This window comes from Castanea sativa, chromosome 1 (genome assembly GCF_040712315.1).
Source record: "Castanea sativa cultivar Marrone di Chiusa Pesio chromosome 1, ASM4071231v1".
NCBI lineage: Eukaryota > Viridiplantae > Streptophyta > Magnoliopsida > Fagales > Fagaceae > Castanea > Castanea sativa.
In genome coordinates, this window is record NC_134013.1 from 71,801,675 (window position 1) to 71,828,398 (window position 26,724).

Sequence of the window (26,724 nt, forward strand, 5' to 3'; positions counted from 1 at the left end):
AGGTTCGAACTTAAAACTCTTATTCGATGTTAAAAAATTTAACAAATTAAGTGTAGTGAAACCCATTTTTATTTTCACTTCTACATTATTAGTTTTGATACAATCTAACACAGTAGAACTGATAATGTAGCATGGAGTTTATTTTTGGTCAAGTATTTTTTTGATTTGTTTTGTTTTTTAATTTTTATCCTTGTGTGTGTGTGTATATATATATTTCTTTTCTTTTTCTTTTTTCTTTTTTTATTATGTTGTCCAGGTCCTGCAGGATAGCCGTCTCTCGTATAAGCATAGGCACCATGCTACACTAAACTTTTTTTTTTTTAATTTTTTCAATACACGGTCAAAAATAACAAACAACAGAGACAAACATTAGAGAGATTCAGTTTACCCCCAAAAAAAACAATAGAGATTCAGCAAAAATAAAAAATAAATAAAAGACAAACATTAGAGACTGACCCAGAAGAGATAAACAGGTAAAGCAAATGTAGAGGTTCTGAGAAGAAGCTTAAAGATAAAGATGACAGAAGTAGTGTTAAGAAGAAGAAGCTGAAAAATAAATAGAAGAAGAGAAAGGAAAGAAAGCTAAACTGCAGGGTACAGGAGAAAGCTAAAGAATAGAAAGGCAGAAGCTACAGTCGTTTAGCACAAGTGACTGAAAAACTACATGTCGTGTAACACTGATTGTACAGTTAGTCTAACAGATAGTTTAGTTTGTTGTTGACAGCTGGTAATCACAGCTATTAGTCCATGTGTCAGTTTCTCATTGGTAGATTAGTAACTAGCTTAGAGTTAGTTAGTCCCCAGTTCTGGGGACATATATAATGTACTCTTGTAATTAAGATCAATGAATTAATTCACTTTCTCACTCAAGATTCATAGCAAAACCAAAAGGACTACCAAAGGATTCTATAATTCCTAAAACAAATAAAAATCAAAGCATTCTATTGCTCAGCACCGAGCTACTTGCAAATTACAATCTCATACCTCAATGGTATTTTCAATTTCACCGTAAAAGCACACCTCATAAGGGTATAAATGTGTGTTGGATATCTCTGAGTATCAACAATCAGTAACCAATCATTTCTTTCTTTCTTTTTCTGAAAATATTAAATAAAGAGTTCATAATTAGGAAAATCACCAATTTTCCATTGATTGAACGTAAGCAGAATAGATGTAACCAGATTAATTAGCTGACTAAGAGTTGTTCAACACTGAATATTTTCAAAGTTCAGAACAAAACACATGTCTAACGTTAAACCTTTTTGTTAGATAGTTCTATCTCCAATTTATAATGCATTGAGCCAATATTTCAGGCTATAGTTAATGGCCAATATAATATAATGTCTAAGTTCCCTTTTTCAAGGAAAAATACTAAACTGACATAGTTGCCCTAGATTCTTTATCATCATCGCCCTTGGAAAAATGATCATTTCCATTTGAAATGGAATCATTTCATTGTTTAGATTAAATATTATAAATCTAAAGATGTACAGACTATCTATTTTTAAAAAATTTAATATAACGTAGCATTATATATATTGTTAAATTCAGAAAATAAGATCTTAACTGTGAAATTTATAAGAAATGAAAGGACTCCTGTCCACTAGTTGATATGACTTGAAGTTCTTGCCACGCTTCCCGAACATAATTTCCAGATTTGCTTGCAGATAAATCACACTTAGCAAAGAAATCAGGCTACGTTTGTATATTCTCAAAACTTAAAAAGTGATTGTATACCATTATTTTATATTGTTGAGGCTACAACCAAATTTGTAGTCAAACTCTGTCAGTCTTGCAAATTAGCATTTGTCTATTTTCAGCATTTTGAAAACCTTGCAAATATATTAAACAAGACATCTATATATATTTTTCTTTCCATTTGTACACCTTTCAAAAAAAGGAAAACAATTACACTGGTCTGATCAATCTTCTATACCAAAAAACAACCATCACCATCAAACAACCGCAAGTAGTAAGTAGTATTTAAAACAACCACAAGATTACAAATTATCCTGTAGTGAGGACTTGTTATGCAAGATACCAATTATCCTGTTCAGGATCTGAGCCATCAGTATCACTATAAGATTGTGGATCCCAAAACTTTGAAGCATGCTCATCTTCAGATTTGACAACAGGACAAGTAGCATTGTTGAAATCCCTAAAGCGGAGACAGCTAAGTCCCTCACCACAACTACCAGTAACAATACGACATCCATTTACAGCCAGGGCAGTACAACCAGAGCTTCGCTCCTCATCAGAAGAGCAACTTAACGAATTTATTTGTGTACCAGTGTCAGTCTCCCATACATTAATGAAAAAATCATCGGGGCCTCCCGTAACTATTTTGTATGGATCCATGTGCACAAATGCCACTGATCCTGTGTGTCCATCCAACTCAGCCATAGGTCCAGGATTCATCTCCTGGTTTCTTCTAATATCCCAAAGCAGTGCTCTGCGGCATTTTACGTATATATTTGTCAAGCATTGTTAAAATACACAATTTAGCATAAACAGCTTGAGTAACTCAAAATAATCCAGGGATCAAAGAGAGGAAGAAAAACTATAAAATAATAATAATATTAATAATAAAATCCAAAGAGAATACTGTCCCAAGGTTTCCTTAGACAGTCCACTTGTATAACCTAGTGAGTTGCAGATTGCTAAAAAATCAATTCAAACTATGAATTCTAGTTTCATCTTACCTTCCACTAACACCAGTACAGATTAAGGATTTTGAAGGCAACATCTCAAACGAGTGCAACTTTGGCTGATAATTTGCAGCAGTAAGAACTTTTCGCATTGTCCGTAAATCGATTGCAATGACAGAGGAACCAGTAGCCACATAAAGCAGAGATTCATGGCACTTCATATTTACTGGTGAGCCAGGAAGAGATGCCATACCCACACAGCATGATGAACGAACAGAAGATGATGCAGTTGTATCCCAAACCCTCACCTGTCAAACTCCACAATTGTTAGATGAAAAACCAATCTCAAAATTTCACACATGTCAAAAAAAATAAAAAAGACAATCCAATTAAAAAAATGAGATGAAGTTCGTTGGTCCTCTGTAGCTTGAACAATTGTTAAGTTTTGTAGTTACTCATTCGCAAAAGGAAAGCAAAGCTTAATTAACTTCTATACCAAGTTACTTGTGGCTGCATTTATAATTATATCCCAGGCACTGATGAACCTTCTACTCAAGTATAAAATGGATTCATACAAATCAGGACTGAGAAAACTACATGTGCTATTTTTTTCACAGTAATCGTAATTAAGCCCGGAATTAAGATCACTTGTCCATAAAATCCTATATTATGCTTTAAAGCAAGGAACATTCTGCATGAATAATAAATGTCAATAAGCCCTAACTCAAATGGCATCTCCTTCTCCTATAAGAACATGGTGAAGGGTGAGGTTGTGAATTTGAGACCATTTGGTGCATACATAATTTACCAATAAATAAAATGTGCAGAAGTATAAATAGTAACTGGCATATAAGCTTTTGAGGTATCACAATTTTACACATCATTCATTTAATATGTATATTTAATTAATTTAAATTCTATCCTATATTTAACTTTTCATTCAAATATTGACATATCATATTTTCTTTAAATGTTAGAATATATAGTTTCATATACAAACACGATCATAATAAATGTGTAATGCTAAAATATAAGGTTCCATATTTAAACAAAATAATAATAAATACCTATTTATAATTATCATAATTATCGAATTACAAATTTATACAAAATAATAACAAATACCTATTAATAATTATCATAATTATCAAACTACATTTTTTTTTTTAATCATATTATGCTACTTTTCCGTGCATTGCACAGGTTACCAACTATGAATAAAAATAACATGTTCAAGAAGCATGGATAGTAATTGTCAATTAATAAACCTAAAATGCATGTTCAGGTTCCTCTTTCAGTTTCCATTTGGATGCTGTCCTAAGGTACAACAGAACTGTTCCACATGAAAGTCAAGACCTAAATATTTTCAAGAAGGTGGCACATTGAAACAATTCTTTCAAATTGGGGTGTCAATAGAAAAAATTGATAGTTCTTTTTTTTTTCTTTTGTTGTGGGGGGGGGGGACATTGTAAATGGGGTGAATGTTAATTATTGTTTTACACTCTAGTACAATAACTGGAAACAAACAGAGAGTTGCATGGAATACCTTGGAATCTCTCGAAAGAGTCACCAAAAGAGAAGTTTTATGCCTGGAAGAGAGGTGGAAACAAGCATTGGTCAGTTCAGTTAGAAATAGCCACCCATGGGATAATAACAAAGATAATGATAACAAACAACTTAAATGTTCCAAAAAATTTTGAAAAGTCTATATGAGATACAGCTGATTCAGTGATTCTTTAATATTTAAAAATAACAGCTGTCAACTGACTATACATCGCTGATGTCGATTAGTTCTAACTTCTAACTGAATGGACAGTATGCTTGTGGTTCCAAAACTCAGTGGATGAACGTGTCACTTACAATTAAAAACGATCAGATATTACTCATTGGTCAAATTCTTACAACAGTACCCAAGCCAGTTGCAAAAAGAACAACAAGAGTTGATGAGTCTTCTATTCACAACCGGATTACCAATTCTTTAAACATTAAACTAAGCAACTAGTGCTGATGAACTCTAGGTCAAATGGCACTTCCTCCCCTCATAATTGATGGAGGATAAGATCATGAGTTTACGACTCACTAGATGCATGTATAACTTACAAATAAAAATAAAATTTAAATAGAGAGTGAGAAGTTGACCAACTAGCTTAATATTAGTGCAATCTTTTAAAACATGAAAGATAACTAGTGTCCAGTAAAAAAGTTGTTTTTGTCTAGTCATAGTGATTAAAGAATTATCATACCCTGCAACTGACATCAACTTTACAGGTTTCTCATGCCCATACAATGTAGCCTTTAAAGCACTCTTGCCACGCTTGCCACTGGAGTTAAGGGACCAAAGGCGAACTGTACCATCTTCCCCTCCACTTGCCAGTACTTTGCCAATACCATCACCTAACAATTTATCTGACAAGGTAGTGACTGGCCCATTGTGACCCCTAAAACATCGTTGGCAAGAACCCTATAATGAAACCAAGAGACTAATAGATATCGAGGAACAAAAATAGGTAGAAACAAGATCCCAGAAGATAAACAATATCCTCCTGCCACCGATAATAACAACAATCACCATAAGACCAAGTAATGAAATAGAAATCAGAACTAATATTTGTTCCTCCAATTGGTTCACTGCAGTGAATGCAAGCATTGAAGATCAAGAACAGAGATCACAAATCTCACTAATTCTTTGCTACAGGGTTTCAAACCAACATTAATTTATGAATTACCTTCCACCATAGACGAATGGTGTGGTCACAGCTTGAGGTAACCAACACATTTTCTTCACTTTGTGCTTCACTTCGAAATAGAGAAGTTTCATTAAGGGGAAACAACCTGCAATTAAATGATTATAAATAAAAGATTAAGCAACAATTCTTTTTATTTTATAACAATGGATAACCGTTTACAGATGGAAATTGGAACTATGCTAATAAGCTTCACATGATATGTTAAATTGATCTAAGGCTCATGTTCTGATGTGCGGTATAACAAAGAAAAGAATTATTTGAGACCACATCTATCTATAAACTAAATCCATTACTAAATTTTACACATTTCCAAAAGAAATTTACAAGCAGAGAATTCTTGTTTGAAAATATGTAAAATGGAAGTCCAAGGGTGCAACCTGCAATAAAAGACATGGAGCCAAATGGCTATTTAGCATAGTATATCAACCTCACGACTAGTTATTTTTTAATAGAATTCATGGGAAGAAAATACTCTTGCAAAAAGGAGCCACTTGTGAAAATATAAATTGCTAATACGATGCCACTTATAACCTTTCCCGTTATAGTTCTTCAAACATCCCAGTTAAGTCCATCTGTTTGTTTCTATACACATAGGAATCCATGTCCTACATTATCCTAAAAAATTATAAAGAAGATATTTGTACCCACCCAGTCCAGTTTTCAGCCTAACATACTACTAATAACACAACTTGATTACAAGTTTTACAGTGAAATGTAAATGACCTTGTAACTAATAATGGCAGTGTAAATACATGTAAGTGACCCTCACTAATGCTTGAGAAATTATTATATCACTGCATGTAACATCAACTTCAGAACAAGAGAAAAGGCATGTAGGATTCTTACCTCATACAAGTTATTCTTGCGGAATGATCACTTAGCGTGAGGAGAGAACTATTCTCACATAAAAAGCAATCGATCTTTCTCATTTCAATCAATGAGCCCTAGTTAATGCACACAGCAAAGTCAATGTCAGAATGAATTTGAAAGTTCAGAAATACTAAATTATCCCCACCCACCCCCCCCCCCCCTTTTCCTTTCTTTTTACCCCTCTTCAAGCAATAGTTATAAAAAGAGTCACAACATTATAAAATCCTATCAACGACAAACAAAACCTCAAAATATATATCATGAGACTTGTGCACAAAGATATCATAGAAGTCGTATTAAACCCCATGCATCATGGAAAGAAAGCATAATAAAGGGAGTACTCATTTCAATACCTGTGAAAAGACAAAATCATTTTTCTCCAATAATATTTGGTTGTAAGGTTTTGGAAATGTATAAATGTCAGCAACTAAGGGATCAATAAACTTGAACTGCTGCAATGCTGTACGCCTTGCCAAATATGCTTCCCTCACATCTAATGTTTGTGGGAAGCTCGAAGGTGCTTGTTGTGGCCAATGCTCCCTATCCAATTGAATGCCAGATATACAACAGACCCTTCAGTTAAAACTTAAAAGAAAGGGCAAGGAAAAACCTTTAAAAAACAAAACAAATATATTACATACTAGAAGCCTTATAATTTGACATGAATTTTTTTAAGACAGATTTTAGTCAAAGCTTATGTTAACGTTTGTTATTTTTAGTTAATAGTAACACCTTTTAAATATAGGGTTTAATGTGAACACACTCCCCCCCCCACAAGAAAAAAAAAATCAAAACAATATAATATGTTCAAGTCTTTAATAAAGGGCAGTCAGTTAATGCAAGGAAACTGTAACCACTTGCCATAGCCATAGAGAGAAGGTAGTCACTTGGTGCAACCACGGTTTCTAAGACCCAACTTTTATTATTATTTTTTGATGAAGTGGATCCTCATCAAGGCAGGGCCCTTTGGACCCACTCCTAGAGAGTAACGCCCAACTTTTCTTATATAGTATATTATATGCTTAAATTCAAGTTTCATTTGGTGTGTTTTTCGGTTAACATTACACCACCTATTATCTTCTAATTGGAGAAATATGTCATCTAATCCCCTTTCAATTTATTTGTTTTTCCCATAACCACCATGCTCACCAAATATCAAGCCTATCAAAGATTAAGAATCATCTCATCTATGCCAAAGGCCTCTTGGCCTGATGGCCCCTCCGGCTCTCCCCTAATAGGGTGAGCTCAAGCTCTGATTCAACCCACCAACTCCCTCTATGGGGTGAGCAACTATAACAAACTTGAATGCAGAAAACTGTTTGCATTACAAAGATCAATATATTTCACTCTTAAACAGGCAAATATTTGTCTTTTTCACTATGTCCAGCTTGAAGCAAGAAACACTCACTAATTGCAGTGGGTCACAAGAGTTACTCACACAAGAACAATTTGATGAAAACACAAACCATTTACAACAAAATCCACAACCTAAATTAGTAATCCGAGAAATGCCATTAAAATTTTTCTCAAGTATCTAAAACTAAAATTGGCACACATTTCCCTTTTTTTAAAATAAAAATAAATAAAAAAAAAAGGTCACAATACACTAATGGTCCTAACAAACTTAAAGTGATCACTTTTAATCCCTAAAAAACTTAAAGTGATTGACTTTAAGGCTTGTTTTGATGGAGGGAAAGGAGAGCGGTAAGGTTTAATGAACCTTGATTTGAAGTATTTTAAGGAGGGATGGGGAGGGGTTACACACCTATATTAAAAAAATTAAATTGTCAATTTTGCCCTTACAATGTCAATTTATATATATATTACCTTAAAATTAGTAAATGAGAATCATAATTGTCAATTTATATGACCGTTCCCCTCCCCTCCTCTCTCTTCCATTTACTTAATTTTTAAAGGCTTAACTACACTTTCCCCCTCTATCTATTGAGTCATTCACAATTTCCCCTTAAACTATAAAATCGACTAATATCCCCCCTTAACTATTTAAAATAAGCAAATAGGCCTTGGCATCCACTTTGCTGTTAAGACCCAACTGAATCTTTTGAATTCTTTTATATTCCATACCGAAATGACTAAAATACCCTTGAGGAGAATTGAAAATGACCCAATAGTTAAGGGAGGAATTGCAAATGACCTAACAATTCTGAATCATTCCACCCAAAGAACACATAAGATGCATTTTGCTTGTATTTATCACAGCTGAAAAACCTTCTAAAATTTTAATCCGTGAATGCTTTTTTCAAAGGAACCCAAGACGGACAGTAACATTCTCATCCGCAACACTCCCCCCCCCCCCAAGCTATAGTCTATCAGGTCAATGGTATTTTGGTAACTTTGGTAACTTTGGTATGGAAGAATAAAGGAATCAAAAGATTCTGCTATGTGTTAACAGCAAAGCAAACAATAGGAGGTATTTGCTTATTTTCACTAGTTATGGCCCTTATGGGGGAAGATTGGTCGATTTTATAGTTTAGGGAAATTGTGAATAACCCAATAGCTAGAAGGGTGGGGGAAAGTGTAATTTACCTATTTTTAACACATCCAAAAAAGAGGGAATACTCCCCTCCCCACCTTTACCTTCTACCCTACTCTTTTTTCCAAACACACTATTAGACTAACAAACAAACTTAAAACTGATCGCCTTTGGTCCCTATGAAGTGATGACATGTCAATAAAAAATAAACTTTAAGGACCAACAATGTATTTAAACTAAGGTTAATTATCGTTGCATACAGCCATACACAGCCTATGAAATAGCATTTTGAAAACATGATTTGAGTTTTTAATTGTAAAATCCTGTTTTCAAACCCCAATTTCAACTGACATGGTGCAATGTGGCACAATGCTGTCTGTGTAACTATCACTACCCTTAAACTAAAAGTACATTACTTGTTTTCAAAATGCAGTTTCAACTGACGTGGCGCAATGCATTTCTTACACACCATGTGTAACTATCCCTACTCATAAACTAAGGGTATGTTTAAAATCCGCTTATTTGCTAAAACTGAGAATTGAAATCGGCTTATATTGCTGAAACTAATAACTTTTTGCTAAAAGTACATAAATAGATGTAAAAGTTAGCTGGATAGTAATATAATCTGGCCTTTTAATTTTTGTCAAACACACGCTAAAAAAGTAAATTAGAAATAGTGTAAAGAGAAGAGAAGGAAAAAGGAGGACCTGAACCAGCGGAGCCAAATGGAGTCGGAATAAGCGACGCGTTTGAAGTATTTGCAGGACATGGCTAAGTTTGAGAGGTCTTGGATATTGTCGAGGTAGTTTGCACAGTGAGCCAACGAGTCCTCGTCCACATCAGTTATCTTCGTATTCGTCGTCGATTGCGATTGCGATTGCGATTGCGATTGCGATTGTGATCGTGATTGTGATGGCGATGAGTCCGCCATGTTGAATTTCGCAATATACAGAAATTGAATTCGTTGGAAATGTATATATTCTGAAACCCTTGAAAATTGCAACTATAATAGGAAGAGAAAGATTTGTGACTGAGCATGTGTTATGTGTTTGTATAAGTAAATCATGCCACGGGTTTTTGTGGATTGATTGCTGGTGATATCACACGACCTCTCTTTGCTTGTTTCCCCTGAAAATTAGGGATTTTTTTTTTTTTGGAAGGTAAAAATTAGAAAATTAAAAATAATCTTGACTCAAATTTCATACACCCTTTTGTTTAATAAAACAAAACAAAAGGAAAGTTTTGGACTAGACTATAATTTTAAGTAGGTTGCAAACAAGACAAGGCGAGGGTTCAATGTGCGTTTAGATACCACATATTTTGTTAAAAATTAAAAACTAAAAATTAAAAATAAAAATATATATTTTTTAGTTACTATTCATTAATGAATTTACTGTTTTTCTTTTTTTTTTGGAGGAAGTAATGAATTTACTGTTTATTGACCTGATTTCATTGTTCATGTCTCATAAACAATGCAACAGGTGTTGGACTTAAAAATAAAAATAAAAAGTGGCTAGAAACGAAGACGCACAATCCGCAAACCAATCGAACCTTTAGTATTAAAATTTCAAAACTTATTTATTTAAATCAATTTTTAACAAGCTCATGTCATTACAAAGTTTTGTTCAATTTTTTTTTTATACAAGATAGAATTTCTACTCTAATCTAATCTAAGTGTATATGTATGTGAAGCTCCCTTCTAGAAACTTAAATTTCAGCCCTTACCCCCACACCCCACAAGCACTTATACTTATAGAGTGACCACCGCACCAAGGATGCACGGTGATAGTTTTGTTCAATTTATTGTTAAAGTTGTTTACAAGCTACTTGACTATCTTATTCTTTATATATATATATATAATAAAATCACAACTAAAATTTTGTACTCCTTCAAAATTTATTGTCAAACTTATTTAGGGTTCATTTGGTATGTGTGTTTAAATAACAGTTTTCAATTTTTTTTAAAATACATGTGAGTAAAAAAGTATATAAAAATGTGTGTAATGTTATTTAAAAACTAGAAACATGTGTTCAAATACATGTACCAAACAGGAACTTACAAGCTACTTAACTATCTTATTCTTTTTTTTATATATATAATAAAATCATGACTAAAATTTTGTACTCTTTTAAAATTTATGATTTTAAACAAGAATGAGCAATATATGTTATCATAAATTATAAATAACAATTTAATATCATGTGAATTCATTTATAAATTAAATCGAGTCTCTTGTTCACGAGGTTATTCTCGAACACATTATTATAATTGAGCTTAGCTTGTTTAATAGTCAAGTCTAAACTTGAGCTTAAGCTTGACTTCTTTGCAAAAAAAACATTTTCCCCGAGTCAAGCTCTGTTCATAAATTTATTTACAACCCTAATTTTGACCCTTACAAGTTTGAAGTTGTTTTTATTTTAGCCTTCTGTAAGGACTAGAATTTCAGCTCCTATCCACTAACAATGAATGATGACCCAACATAATATATTTATAAGAAAGTGGGTTTGGTAAGAGCGTGGCTCAATAAATCAAGTATGGGCCTTGATTACTCGGATTCAAGCCAAGAAAACAAGCACAATATTAAAGAAAGTCTTCCTCAGTCGTGTCCGAGGATGAAGTGTTCTTATATTTACTCAAGTTATTTCAATACAAGGTGTTCTTTCTTTCTTTCTTATTTCTTCTCCCTCCGATTACATGCCCCATGTTTCACAGGAGCCTTTCCCTTATATAGTCTTATTCTTTTCAATCCTAACCTTCCATTTGTTGGTTATGTATGTGATTTTTTGGATGCTTGTCCCATCAAAAACCTCCTGGAAGCTTTGTGAGTAGCTGTGAACTGAGATAACTTTGCTCAAAGGTCATTTCCACATAAATGCGGTCAATTGGTTAGGTGCAAAACATTTAATGTGATGATAGTAACCTTCTTCTCAAATATTTCTTAGATTATTGTTAACTCATTTCCCTAAAGCTTATCCTTAGAAGTATGGTTGCCTTTTGCACAGTATTCTCTAGGCAACTAGGTGCCAACCTCCCACAACACTTTCACAAGGAGGTTTGGCTCCTCGGGAGATACCATATGTTCGTTATTATTTGTTCTCATCCTCGTTCATTGACCCCCATACTCATTTCACCACCTGACTCTCCTCAGGTTCCGAGATGTCCTCGGGCATGGCCCACGGCCTAATACTCCTGCTTGGCTCACCTATCCCTACACCTTCTATATATTAAAATTTTCATTATAACCATAAATGTTTGATTTGGTTTTTATATACCATGCTGTCTATTTACATTAGTAATATGATATTCTATAATTTTTTTTTTCTTTTTACAACAATAAAATTCGTGTATTCAATAGTATCTTAGAGTTAGTATTTTATGAAATAATTAAATATACACTAAAAATGCATATTTCGAATGAAAATGAACTGCAAAACCAATATTAAAATAAAATCAAACCTTAACGTGGAGGAGTTAAAGATGGACGGAATGCTTTCGCTTTCGAATAAACAAGAAACGATGCATGGAGTGGAGTGAGGTGGAGGTTGTGAGGGTATTGAGGTGAGAATTGAGATAGAGAAATTTTTTTTACAGGTAAAAAAGATACAAAATACTTGATTATTGGATATAAATAAAACCTTCCTCTGGCGTAGTCTACGGTCTACCGTCTAATTCGACTAGTCTCAGCACTGAAATCATCCAATCATTCTTGACTATACCATATCAGGCACAGCCCACAACTTTTCATTCCCATTCTAATTTACAAAGCGCATATGAAAATCTACATATAAGGTGCCAATAGCAATAAGGGTTCCAGTTATCAGTACAAAGAATTTCAAAATGGCCATGGTGTTATGGTCTATCCAGCAACATTGGTCTGCATGGAATATACCCGCAAGCTTGCCATGGAGTACACAACAGAACAGAGAAATAGCATTGTCTTGCAAATTAGCAATTTGTCCATTTGCAGCATTTTGAAAACCTTGCGAACAGAATAAAAAAAAACGTATCTCAATATGTTTTTCCTTTCATTTGTACACCTTTTTATAAAGAGGAAAAACAATTACACTAATCTGGTGTCTGTCCACTATGCCTATACCCCAAAACAAAAACCCCCCACATGACTACGGGCTATTAATTATGCATTAAACAAGGAAATCTGCTCAGCAATTTGAGTCATCAGTAATCAGAATAGTCATCTGAGCTATCAGTATAGTCATCCGAGCCATCAGTATCACCATAAGATTGTGGATCCCAAAACCTCGAAGCATGCTCACTTTCAAATTTCACAACAGGACAAGTAGCATTTTTAAAGTCCCTAAAGCGGACGATGCCAATTCCCTCACCACCACAAGCAGTAACAATACGACACCCATTTACTGCAAGGGCAGTACACCCAGTGCCAGTAGTTGGTAAATCATCAGAACGGCAACTCAATGAATTTGTTTGTGTACCAGTGTCAGTCTCCCAAACATTAATGTTAAAATCCTTACGGCCTCCTGTAACTATTTTGTATGGATCCATGTGCAAGAATGACACCAAGCCTGTGTGTCCACCCAACTCAACTATTGGTTCTGGTTTCGTCTCCTGGTTTCTTCTAATATCCCAAAGCAGTGCTCTGCAGCATTAAACACAAATTTAGCCAAATAATGTTAAATATAAAATTTAGCATATATAGCAGAATAACTTGAAATAATCCAGGGATCAAGTAACTTGCAATATTCCAGGGATCAAAAAGAGGAAGAAAATTTTAAATTATATAAAAAAAAAAAAATTAAAAAAAAAAACCCAATGACAATGAGACTACTGTCCCAGCATTTTCTTAGATGGTCCCCTTGTATAACTGAGTGAGTTGGGAACCACCAAAAATTCATTCAAACTATGAATTCGGGTTTCATCTTACCTCCCACCAACACCAGTGCAGATCAAGGATTTTGAAGGCAACATCTCGAACGAGTGCAACTTTGGTTGATGATTTGCAGCAGTAAGAACTTTTCGCATTATCCTTAAATCGAATGCAATAACAGAGGAACCAGCAGCCACATAGAGCAGAGACTCATGGCACTTCACATTTACAGGTGACCCAGAAAGAGAGGCCTTTCCCACACAGCATGATGAATCAACAGAAGATGATTTAGTTGTATCCCAAACCCTCACCTATCAAAAACTCCACAATTGTTAAATGAAAAACCAATCTCAAGATTACAAGTTTCAAAAAAAAAAAAACAGATTTGTATTAGAAAATCCAATTGAAAAAATGAGATGAAGTTCTTGATTCACAATTTTGGTCAGCAGTAGCCAGAACAATTGCTCATTATTTTTTTTCCTCACTCATTTCCAAAAAGAAAACAAAGCTTAATACCCAGTTATGTTTGGCTGCATATATATCCCTGGCACTGATCAACCATCTACTCAAGTATAACAACAACTCATACAAATCAGGACAGAAAACTACAGCACTACTTTGTTTCACAAGAATCATAATTGAGCCAAAAATTATGATCACTTGTCCATAAAATTCTATATTAGGCTTCAAAGCATGGAACATATGCACGAATAATAAATGCCAATAAGCCCCAACTCAAATGGCATCTCCTCCTATAAGAATATGATGGAGGTTGAGGTTGTGGATTCAAGACCATTTGGTGCATACATAATTTACCAATGATAAATAATAAAAACATGTGCAGGAGTATACAAGGTAATTGGCACATAAGAAAACCTAAAAATGCACACTAGGTTCCTCTCCCATTTCCTCATGGATAGCATTCCTTTAAGGTTAAAAAATGGTCCAAATCAAACTAAAAAACTAAGAGCATGTTTAATTGCCTGTTTTAGAAATAGGTTTCATGATTTAAAGACAAAATGTGGTCGCCTCATTATAGAAACTTGTTTGGCCAGTTATTTCAAAAAGGCATAACTTAAAAATGGTTACTCATTTTCACTGTGCAAACACCAAAAAATTTTAATATCTTTTGGGTGTTTTCTCTCCTTGTTTTCTGTTCTCAAATTGTTATACATGCCATAAATATATATTTTTTTTTCATTCAGTCATTCCTCTCTCTCCCTCTACGTCATCCACCGAGGGTGGGTAACAACAATGGGGTGGGTTAGGGAGATCAAAAGGGTGGAGGGAGAGGTCAGAGTACTTGGATTGATGGAGGAAGGCGATGATGGGTTCAGTGGAAGCATTCTTACAGAGGAGGCTGCAGGACTTCCTCCACCTATGTTGTCGTCTGCCTTCTTCTTTGTCATTTTCATACTCCTCCAAGCTATCCTTGCCACCATCTTCTTTATTGCTACTGTGCAATAACCTATCGCAGTCATGCTCTCAGTCTGTCTTGCCCCCAATCAATCACAATTTTTCTTTCCACTCCCTCCTTGATCTTCTGTGGAGGCTGCATTTACAGGGTGACATCTAGTGGTGGGATTTTTTTGCAATTGTTGGGGGTTTGCTGATTTGAGACTGTTGGAGTTTTGGACGTTTGCTGTTGCAATTTTTCTTTCTGGATTAAAAAAAAAAATATATATATATATATATATACACACACACACACATAAATAAAACAAATAAATAAAATTTCTTGAGGTGTTGGATTTTGCTGTTGTGATTGAGGTTCTGAACTGGTGGTGGTGGTGGTGGTTATGATTATTTTTTTTTTTCCTTTTTTCATGGAAGAGAAGGATTGAGGGAAAAAAAATTTTAATAGAGATAAATTTTCCAACCAAAGTTTTTTTTCTTTCACATTTAAAACCTATACAAAAAATGTTTGGGAAAATATTTTCAAAACCTGTTTTTTTTTTTTTTTGCCCATTTTGAAACATATTTTAAAAATGGTGAACCAAAAAGGCCCTAAATGATTTTCAACATGTGCAAGAAGTACAAATAATAATAAAATGTTCAAGTATGAATAGTAATTGTAACTATCAATTTGCTTGATTGACACGACAATTTGAGAGAATTGTAACAATACACCCCCTACCATCAAAAATTGAGAGTTTTATTAAATGGAAATTGTGGTTTTTCAATGTGATCAATGAGGGCAAGTTCATAATTACACCCAATTTCCGTCCCATTTAACATCCAATTTAGACAATAGGGGGCACATTCAAACAATTGAAAGTTTAAGGGACATTGTAAATGCAGTAAAAGTTTAGTGTGGAAAAGTGCAATTTCTCACCCAAAAAAGAGGTTGGCTCACTACTCCAAAACTGAATCAATATTGGAAACTTAAGTATAAAAACTGGAGGGAAAAAGAAAAAGGTTACATAAAACCTATAGTTAAGGGTACCTTGGAATCTCTTGAAAGGGTCACCAAAAGAGAAGTATTATGCCTGGAAGAAAGGTGGAAGCAAGCATTGGTCAGTTCAGTTAGAAGAAATAGCCACCTGTGGCATAATAACAAAGATAATGATAACAAACAATTTAAACATTCCAAACATTTTTTAAAAGTTCTTTATGAGATACAGCTGATTCTGTGATTCATTAAAATTTTAAAATAAAACCCATTGGCTCTATACGTTATTCGTGTCAATGAAATCTAAATCAAATGACACCTATCTCCCATAAGTACAGAATGGGTGGTGCGCTTGAGGGTTCCAAAACCCATTAAATGGACGTGTTACTTACCAATTAAAAAAAAACAGATATTACTCATTGGTCAAATAATTATATCACACAAGCCGGCTGCAACAATGACAATAAGAGGTGATGATTCTTCTATCTACAACTGGATTCCCAATTCTTTAAGCACAAAACTAAGCAACTAGTCCCGATGAACTTTAAGACAAATGGCTTCCTTCCCTCATAATAATGAGATGGATGGTAATATCATGGATTTGAGTCTTTAAGACTCACTCAATGTGTGTATAACTTACAAAGAAAAATAAAATTAAAAGAGAGAGATAGAAAAGGAGAGAAACATAACAACAAGCATAATATAAGAGCAAACTTTTAAATCCTCAAAGATAATTAGTGTCCATTAATAAAATTGTTTTATCTTAGTCTAAGTGAATGAAAAACTCACCCTGCAACAGACATCAACTTTACAGATGACTCGTGCCCATATAGAGTAGCCTTTAAAGCACTCTGGCCACGCTTGCCAACAGATTTAAGGGACCAAAGGCGAACAGTACCATCTTCCCCTCCACTTGCCAATACTTTGCTATTGCCATGACCTAACAATTTATCTGACAAGGTAAAGACTGGCCCATCGTGACCCCTAAAACGTCGGTGGCAAGAACCCTACAATGAAACCAAGAGACTAATAGATATCTAGGGTCTAGAAAAGGTAGAAACACGAACTCAGAAAGCTGATAAACAATATCATCCGGCCACTGATAATAGCAACAATCACCATGAGACCAAGTATTAAATAGAAACCAGAAATAATATTTGTTCCTCCAATTTGTCACAGTGAATGCAAGCATAGAAGATCAAGAACACAGATCACAAATATCCACAAATTTCACTTATTTTTTGCTAAAGGGTTTCAAACCAACATTATTTCATGAAATACCTCCCACCATATACGAATGGAGCGGTCGCAGCTTGAGGTAACCAACACATTTTCTTCACTTTGTGTTTCACTTTGAAATAAAGAAGTTTCATTAAGGGGAAATGACCTGCAAATTGAACGATTATAAGCAAAAGGTAAGACAGTTTTTTTTTTTTTTTTTTTTTCAATTGGATAACCCTTCGCATGTGGAAATTGGAACTGTGCAAATAATTTTCATATAATACGTTAAATAGATCTAAGGCTCATGTTAGGATGTGACGTATAACAAAGAAATGGCACATCAGACATTATATGAGATGACAACTCTTTATCTATGAACTAAATCAATTTCTAAATTTTGCACATTTTAGAAAGAAATTTATAAGCAACCAGTTTGAAATATGTAAAATGGAAGTCCAAGGGTGCAACCTTTAGTAAAAGACAAGGAGCCCAATGTCTATTGAGCATAGTCTATCAGACTCACAACTAGTTATCTTTTTATAAAGCAATACATGGGAAGAAAATACTCATGCAAAAGTGAGCCACTGCTGAAAAAATAGATTGCTAAAATGATGCCTCTTATAACCTTTCCTGTAATAGCTCTCAGATACAAGCCAATTTAGTTCATTTTCTTGTTTCTATAAAAAGTAGGAATCCATGTCCCACATTATCCTAGGAAATTATTAATAAGTAATTTGTACCCTCCCAGTCCAGTTTGATTACAAGTTCGACAGTGAAATGTAGATAACCTCTTAACTAATAATTGCAGTGATGAACACATGCAAGTGGCCCTCAATAATGGTTAAGAAATTACAATATCACTGCATGTAACATCAACTACAGAACAAGAGAAAAGGCATGTAAGATTCTCACCTCATACAAGTTATGCTGGCGGTACCCTCACTTAGTATAAGGAGATCATAACTCATTCTTCTTAAAAAGTTGTCGATCTTTCTCATTTCAATCACTGGGCCCTAGTTAATGTGTACAGTAAAGTCAAAATCAGAATGAATGATGCAGGACAATATCAAATGATAATAAAAGAACAAAAAATATATAAGCCTAAGAATCAACACTTAGGGGTTGCCTCGAATTGCACCAAGAAAGAAACTTAGGAATCAACACCTAAGCTGTTAGGAATTAGCACCCACCAATTTGGAAAATCTCCAATCTGAAATTTTATTCATCAAATGTCTCCTGTTACAATAAAACCCCACCTGAAACCTTTTTATAGAGCTTCCAGGAATAAAAAAATAGTCCTATCTAAAAACTAAAACTAATCTAGAAACTAATCCCAATCTAAAAGATAATCTCTACCTGAACTCAAAATAAAATGAACAAGTAAAATCTTAAAATCCGAAATAATTTTATGAACATCTTATGAAAATCTGAAAGAAAAATTCTTAACTAATCTTGGTTGTGCTCCCGGATCATACTCCCCTGGTTGGAGAAAACTCAACCTCCAGTTTTTGTTGAAGAATTAGGACTTTGGCACGTAATGCTTGCTTCAAATCAGAAATCACCTTGGGGAGCACTAAGAATAGAAAAACCTTACATTCTGCCACTTCATACTCTTATGGAATCATAAAATCAACGTGTGGAATTGACATATAAACCTTTTTGACATCATCAAGTGGAGATCTTCATGCATCATGTTGGATTCTTCAAGCATAGAGGGTTCTTGCTGTTTAGGCTCTATAGCAGACTCTTCAGGTTGCATGAACATTGAAACAACTTAAAATTGACATTTGTACTTCCTTGTCAAGACCAATCTCCTCTATTACCAATATCTCATTATCAATCTCATCTTCTATGCGGGTAGCAGTAAGCTCATTGTGATTTACCATCCTTGGGACTCCAATTTAATTAAGTTGGGTCTTCATTTGCTTCGTCTAAACAGTCAAGTCTTGAACAGCTTTCTTTAGATATTCTAAGTCTTGATGCATGGAAGATATAGTTCATGAGCAAGTGGAGTACAAGAAAATGTAAGAGCATTCATCTTATTTTGAGTGCAATTGGTTGTCAATTCCATTGCCTCATATTATCTCTACAATCTTTTGTTTTTATAGGTATAGTGTCTCTTCAATCTTGAAAACTGTTATGAGAAGATCGGGGTAGATTCTCATAAAACTATTGTTGGAAATATACAATACAAAGATCTTTCATTCTTTCCCAAGTAATTCGAGACTAGTGGCATCTAAAGTGAAGGTTCTTATAATGGCTCCAATACTCCAAAGCTCTACCAAAAAAAAAAATCGTTTTGGCATTCCAAACCTTTCTTTCACATATGATAAACCCAGTTTTACAAAGAGTTGGTCTATCTTGAATAACCAATTTTCAAAACCAATTGTTGAATTCCATAGGTGGTTTGGAGATACCATGATGCTTGAAAAAAATAAAGTCTCAGAAAATAAGTGGAACAAAAACCTGAGTTGTTGTTTGGTTGATGTGCTCTAAACTGATAATTGTATGAAAGTCATTGGTTATACAAAGATCTTTCATTCTTTCCCAAGTAATCTGAGACTAGTGGCATCTAAAGTTAAGGTTCTTATAATGGTTCCAATACTCCAAAGCTCTACAAAAAACTCTCGTTTTGGCATACCAAACCTTTCTTTCACATATGATAAACCCATTTTTACAAAGAATTGGTGTGGCTGAGCTTATGAAGTCCACTAATGGAGTTCTCTTTTGGGATGTAAGTTTCTTTAGGGGTCTACATACTCAAGAATTAGAGGCTATGTTGGGTTTCATGAATACCATTTACGGTTCTTCAGTAAGGTGGTTTGGTAAGGTTAAGATGTGCTAGAAACATGAAATAGACAAGGCGTTCATGGTTAAGGATTATTATAGTATTTTAGTGGGCTCTAATAACTACTGTTTTCCTTGGAAAAGTATTTGATACCAGAAGATTCCTTCTCGAGTAGCTTTCTTTGTTTGGACTGCCGCTTTAGGGAAATGCTTGACGGTTGATAATTTACCAAAAAAGAAAGTTTGGATATTGGATTGGTGCTACATGTGCAAGTGTAACGGTGAATCGGTTGACCATCTCTTTCTGCACTGTCTGGTTGCTATGGATCTATGGTCTATGTTGTTGGGTTTATTTGGAGTAAGCTAGGCTATGCAGCAATCTATTGTGGGGCTTCTAGTTTGTTGGCCAAGCAGGTTTCGTCGTCATCAAAATGATCATATTTGGTTAATTGTTTCCCATTGCTTAATGTGGTGTCTTTAAAGGGAAATAAATAGTAGGTGTTTTGAAGATAATGAGATATCCATACCAGACCTTCAGTTATTTTTCTTTAGAACTTTATTGGATTGGTTGCCTGCTATGCAAAACCAATCATTCTTTTCTTTTCTTGATTTCCTTGATTCTTGTAATTTTTGTACTTGAATTGTTGACCCCTTGTACACTCTCTGTGTACTAAGGTGTTCCTTTTTTTATATCAATAAAACTTATTACTTGTCAAAAAAAAAAAAAAATTTACAAAAAATTGGTCGGTCTTGAATAACCAATTTTCAAAACCAATTGTTGAAATCCATAGGTGGTTTGGAGATACCATGATGCTTGAAAAAAACAAAGTATCAGAAAATAAGTGGAACAAAAACCTGAGTTGTTGTCCGGTTGATGTGCTCTAAACTGATGATTGTATGAAAGTCATGGGTTGGGTCCTACAGCCTGCTAATAGTTACTGTGCTTTTACAAGCTGGGTCCTAGTCTTTCAAAACTGGATCGGGTCAGACTTTGTTTTAAGAAATTCCAAGTTGTGGTCAAGTTTATGACCTTCACAGGTACTTGGAGAAAAAAAGGAGAATGGCATCAGTGAGGCTGACAGCAGTCCCGTGCAAAGAGGTCTGGAAGTTTCAGCAGTGAACATGACTGGCCTTAGCAGTGCATCTCGGCAACAGAAGTTGGAACATGACTGGCCTTAGCAGTTCATCTCAGCAACAGAAGTTGGCAGCGACGAGGTGGTTTGCATCTCAATTTCACTGGGTCTGGGGTTTGCTTGGCCGGGTTGTGATCTGAGGTCCTGGGGTGACTGAGAGTCAACAGCAGCTGGGATTAAGGGTTGCCGGTGCTTTATGTATGGCTTGAAGGTTGTGTTACCAGTGATGAGGGATATTTTTGTGGCATTCAAACGGCTGATTTGAGGTTTTTTATTTTAAACGGATGGATCAGTTTGCTTTGATACCAAGTTAATGTAAGACAATATCAATAGGAAATAAAAGAACAAAAAATAAATTTAAGATAACCCAAAGAATCAGCACTTAGGGGTTGCCTAGAGTCAGCACCGAGCAAGAAACTTAAGAACCAACACCTAAACTATTAGGAATCAGCATCCAACAATTTGGAAAATCTCCAACCTAAAAATTTATTCATCAAACATCTCCCACTAAAATAAAAACCACATAAAGCCTTTTTATAGAGCTTCCAGAAATAAAAGATAATCCTATCTAAAAACTATAACTAATCAAGAATTTAAAATAAACAAGTAAAATCTTAAAATCTAAAATAATCCAACGAAAATCTGAAATAAAAATTCTAACATGATCTTGGTTGTGCTGCCACATCAATGAATGCGAAAGAAAGTTCAAAAATACTAAATTCTTCACCCTCTTTTTCTTTCCTTTTCCCCTCAAGCAATACTTATAAAAAGTGTCAAATTGTTATAAATCCTATCACCAAAAAAAAAATAACCTCAAAATAATCATGAGACTTGTGCACAAAGATTTCATAGAAGTTTTATTAAATCCAATGCATCATGGAAAGAAAACATAACAAATAGAGTACTCATTTCAATACCTGCGAAAAGGTAAAAGTATTTTTCTCCAATAATATATTGTTGCAAGGTTTATGAAGTGCTAACATGTCACCAACAAAAGGATCAAAGAACTTGAACTTCTGCAATGCCGTGCGCCTCGCCAAATATGCTTCCCTCACTTCTAACGGTTGTGAGGAGTTAGAAGGTACTTGTTGTGGCCAATGTTCCCTATCCAATTGAAAGCCAAATATACAACAAAAGTTGTAGTTATGTGAATATTTGTTAGATTAGTTAATTGTAACTCATTGGAGACATGAATTGAAACAATTAAAAAAAATCTTAATTTTAGATATAGAATTTAATTTAAAACCACCCCAAACCATATGGAAATTATATGATTTATTCAAGTTAATGTTCCCTATCCAATTGAATGTCAAATGTGCCAGACCCTTTGGTTAAAACTTTTATAAATAAGAGAGAGAGAGAGAGAGGAAAAGCCTTTAAATATATATAAACATACTAGAGGTCTTCTAATTACACATGAAAATTCTGTTAAATAGGTTTTAGTCACAACTTAAGTGAATTTTCTGTTATTTTTTTGTTATAGTGACTCATTGGAGACGTGAATTGAAACAATTAAAAAATCATGATTTTAAATTTAGGGTTTAATTTGGAACCACCCCAAGCTATATGAAAATTATAAATTTATTCATGTCTTTAATAAAGAGTAGTCACTTGACAAAGGAAAGTGTAACCAATTGTCATGGAGAAAAGATAATCACTTTGTGCAACCACAGCTTTCTAGGACCCAACTTTAATTATATGGTATATGATATAGTTAAATTCAAGTTACACCTATTGCAACTTTCGACCAATATTACACCACTTATTATCTTCTCATTAGATAAATATTTCACAAACCCACCTTTCAATTTATTTGTTTTTCCTATAGTCACCACGCTCACCAAATATCAAGCTTATCAAAGATTAAGAATCGTCTCAACCATGCCAAAGGCCTCATGCTTTAGTGGTGCCTCTCAGGTTCAACCCACCAACTCTCCCTATGTTGGTGAGAAACTATAAAAGACTTGAATGCAGAAGACCAACTGCATTACAAATATCAATATGCTTCACTTCCACATAGGCGACTTTTCATTCTTTTTCACTATGTTGAGCTCAGTGACAAAAACACTCACTAATTACAGTGAGCCTCACAAGAATTACTCACACAATAACAACTCGATAATAGAAACCATTTACAACAAAATCCACAATCCAAATTACTTATCCAGGAAATGACATTAGATATTTTCTCAATATCCATAACTATAATTGGTATACATTTCCTTTAACAAAAATAAAAAACCTAAACTTCATTTCATAAGTGATTTTACTCCTGTAATTGTTTTAAATGCCTAAATAACTTATGCTATGTTTGGTTGAGGTGAAAACAAAAATTATGGAAAATGGAGAGAAAATTGTGATTTTTCATTTTTTGATTGGAGTGAAGAGGGAGAGAAATGAAAATTGGTGGGATGGAGTTTTTCCATTCGGACAACCATTTTTATTCCTTCCAAATTAGGAAGAAAAGATGAAAGAAAATGGTATTGAGAAGGAAACTACAAATTAGCCCCACTTTTCCATCTTTCTACTTTTAATAATAACATCATAACAGTAACCATCAAAGGTGCAGCCTAGTTGTTGGAGGCTTAAGATGAGCTATAGACCCAAGCATCTTGGGTTCCATCCCCACTAGGAGTCCCCTAGATAACTTGATACATAGTTCTGACAGGTAGGGTCATGTATCTGTGGTTTACCCCCCATGGGTGGGTCCAAATTTGGTGAGGTTTCCATGTTAAATAATAATATAACAATAAGAGCATAATAGTACTATCTATCATTTCACTCTTCCATCCTCTCCACCAAGCAGACTCAGTGGACAACACATAGTTTCTATCCTCCCAACATTTTTCCATCAATCCAACCAAACAGAGTCATACCCTTCTTTTGGGAGGAGGGAAATGAATGAAAATAATTATTTTTGAATATTTCTTCCATTTCATTGTTTGGGTGTTTGAATAGAATAAATGGAAAAATCATTTATTTGTTTCAGAGTTTAAGAGCGAGGGAATAGAATGGACAGGAAAGATAAGAGGAAATGAAACAAGGTTTAATGAAATTTTCACGATAAATCCTAAAATAGCACTATACATTCAGCCATTTATTTAAAACTAGCAATATACTAGTAACATTGTTATTAAATAATGGGTTGTGTTAACGGACATCGCAAGATACCTATTAACAGCAATATTTTTATATTTTTTTCTGATAAAATTTTTGTTTTTATTCATCTTTAAGTTAAATTTTTAACTTTTTAAGTATTATATGGGTTTTTTTTTTTAACTTTTTCTGACATTTGTTGGGTCCTTTTTCACCTTAACAAGCACCGAACCGGTGCTTGTTAACAAAGCCCTTAAATAATTTTGTACTGCTCATTCTAAAGGTGCTTTTTGATTTTTTGACAGGTAAGAAAAAATATTATTAAAAAAAGACTCCTTTATGCAAATATATATATACACACACACAAAAGAAACAAAAACTATATACAAGAAAAAAGCGAATCTACAAATAGCGAGAGAAAACCAATCAAATAAAGGTGCCGACAAAGGAGGCGAGCAACTGATTGTCAGAACAAAGCGTTTCATTTCTTTACTTCATTCCTTTATGAAATCTCAAACAAAGCGTCAGAATCAACAGTGTATTTAGGAACGAAGACAACAAATTATCCAAACTAAAAATGGTGTAATATGGAATTTGGCTTAAAAAAGAAAACAGTAACAAAGAACCTGAACCAGCGGAGCCAAATGGAGTTGGAATAGGCGACGCGTTTGAGGTATTTGCAGGACATGGCTAAGTTGGAGAGGTCTTGGAGGTTGTCGAGGTAGTTTGCACAGTGAGCCAACGAGTCCACGTCCAACTCCGTTATCTTCGTCATCGTCGATTGCGATCGTGTTCGTGTTCGTCGTGATCGTGGTGGCGATGAGTCCGCCATGTTCGAATAAACCCTAGAAATTGCAATTACACGGGAATCTGGAGAAATAGAGAGAGATTTGTGAGTGATTGATGTGTTTGTTTCTATAAATATTGTGTGAATATTTAAGGCGCGAAAATTCACGCGGGTACGAGTTTTGTTTTTTGAGTGACAGACGAGTTAAGGCCGTACAACCAGTTCAAAATTGATTAATTGATTCATTTTCTTTTTTCAATTACCTCCTTTTAAAATGTGAATGCGTGGTATTTAAAAATCAAATATATATCATTTGTTGAGAGAAGTTGAGCTTGAATTTTTCAAAAGCTTAATTTTTTTTTTTTTTAAATAAGTTTGAGTTTACTTACGATCTACTTCATTTTAATTATTCTTTTCACATATATAATAAACAACACAATTAAATATTTTTACTCTTTACACATGTATGCTAATAATTCAATGGCTTGAATATTTTTTTTTTTTTTTATATAATAATTTAATTTTTTTTATTTGTTTACCCCTAAAAGAAAAAAAGGAACACCCTCAAGCAATATCAGGAACACCCTCAAAATTTTTATGCCAAACAAATTTTGAACTAAAAGGCATGCAGAGGTAGGGGTGTGTGTACACATGAGATGTGTGCTTACGCATAGTGGGGTGTGTGCTAGACTCCTAATAGTTAGTAAAAAAAATGAATGAAACATCTAAACATCAATAATTAATAATTTAATTAACTAATACATTATAAAAGACAAACAAATTAAATTATGTTAAGCTAAACAAAAATTAATAATTTTATAATTTAATAATTAATGAAACAACAATACAACAAATTATAGTTTATAAAAGACAAACAAATTTATGAAACAACTAAACAACAATAATTAATAATTTTATTAATATTTCAAATGAACTTATAGTTTGTTGTACCGGTGCCTTTGTTCATTAATTTTTTTTTTCTTTTGAGGTTTTTCGGTGTGCATAATGCAAATTTATTTTGGTTTTAAGAAATTTTTTTTTTTTTAAGTACAAACTTCATGCTTGCCAAATTTTGAATTACGGCCAGTATTTACCGAAATGTCCCGAAACACCCGAAATATTTTTTCAAAGTGGAATAGGAACACCCTGAACAAAATTCCTGGAGTCACCATTGTAATAATTACTAATAAATAAATTATATTGTTTCAGTTATAATTAAATGTAATGGTTTTTGTTTCTAAGCTTATCAAAATTTTAAGTTACCAACCTTATATTATTAAATCTTATACATAATTTTTATCACAAGATGGATTATTTATATTTTATAGCATTAATAGATTACAAATAATAAATTTATTTTACAACAATTACAAATAATAATTTGATAGCCTGTAAATTTATTCACAAATAGACTCAATCCAATATAAAAAATTAATTGTGTTATTTATTTTGTATGGGAAAAGAATAATTTAAGTATGAAGTATATTTTCATACATGTGTACTTATAAATATATAATATTATATATACTTAAAGTTAACCTCATACTCACAAGTTTGTTCACAAATACGTTACTATATTTGAGATATTGACTCTTTTTTGTTGAGGCTAAATTTGGGCTCGAGGTTGACTCATTTGTTAAAAAAATAAAATAAGTTTTTTCCTGAAGTTAAACTTGAGTTGTTCATAAAATGGTTTATTTACCCT

The 26,724-nt window shown here is 33.7% G+C and overlaps 2 protein-coding genes across 2 annotated transcripts; both read right to left on the reverse strand.

Moving 5' to 3' along the window:
* Positions 1 to 1,822: 1,822 nt before the first annotated feature.
* On the reverse strand, positions 1,823 to 9,953 carry LOC142640252 (uncharacterized). Its single transcript, XM_075814326.1, has 8 exons — positions 9,467 to 9,953; positions 6,619 to 6,805; positions 6,242 to 6,339; positions 5,375 to 5,480; positions 4,892 to 5,109; positions 4,195 to 4,237; positions 2,703 to 2,956; positions 1,823 to 2,452 (listed from the first exon to the last, which is right to left on the reverse strand). The coding sequence occupies exons 1-8, from the start codon at positions 9,688 to 9,690 to the stop codon at positions 2,029 to 2,031; spliced, it is 1,554 nt and encodes a 517-aa protein (XP_075670441.1). The 5' UTR covers positions 9,691 to 9,953; the 3' UTR covers positions 1,823 to 2,028.
* Positions 9,954 to 12,599: 2,646 nt separating this feature from the next.
* On the reverse strand, positions 12,600 to 25,119 carry LOC142609643 (uncharacterized). The gene is made up of 8 exons (XM_075781284.1): positions 24,859 to 25,119; positions 22,054 to 22,240; positions 18,129 to 18,229; positions 17,277 to 17,382; positions 16,785 to 17,002; positions 16,050 to 16,092; positions 13,661 to 13,914; positions 12,600 to 13,375 (listed from the first exon to the last, which is right to left on the reverse strand). Exons 1-8 carry the CDS (start codon positions 25,062 to 25,064, stop codon positions 12,937 to 12,939), a joined length of 1,554 nt encoding a protein of 517 aa, XP_075637399.1. The 5' UTR covers positions 25,065 to 25,119; the 3' UTR covers positions 12,600 to 12,936.
* Positions 25,120 to 26,724: the final 1,605 nt, after the last annotated feature.

What these genes read in the sequence shown, in the direction of transcription:
- LOC142640252 (XM_075814326.1), bottom strand. Translation starts at nt 9,690, where the DNA reads ATGGCGGACTCATCGCCATCACAATCACGATCACAATCGCAATCGCAA. An exon ending in AAGTTGATGTCAGTTGCAGG is followed by an intron (nt 4,238 to 4,891) that starts GTATGATAATTC and finishes CCTCTCTTCCAG; the next exon opens with GCATAAAACTTCTCTTTTGG. An exon ending in TGTACTGGTGTTAGTGGAAG is followed by an intron (nt 2,453 to 2,702) that starts GTAAGATGAAAC and finishes AAAATGCCGCAG; the next exon opens with AGCACTGCTTTGGGATATTA.
- LOC142609643 (XM_075781284.1), bottom strand. Translation starts at nt 25,064, where the DNA reads ATGGCGGACTCATCGCCACCACGATCACGACGAACACGAACACGATCG. An exon ending in ATTTGGCTCCGCTGGTTCAG is followed by an intron (nt 22,241 to 24,858) that starts GTTCTTTGTTAC and finishes TCAATTGGATAG; the next exon opens with GGAACATTGGCCACAACAAG. An exon ending in TGCACTGGTGTTGGTGGGAG is followed by an intron (nt 13,376 to 13,660) that starts GTAAGATGAAAC and finishes TTAATGCTGCAG; the next exon opens with AGCACTGCTTTGGGATATTA.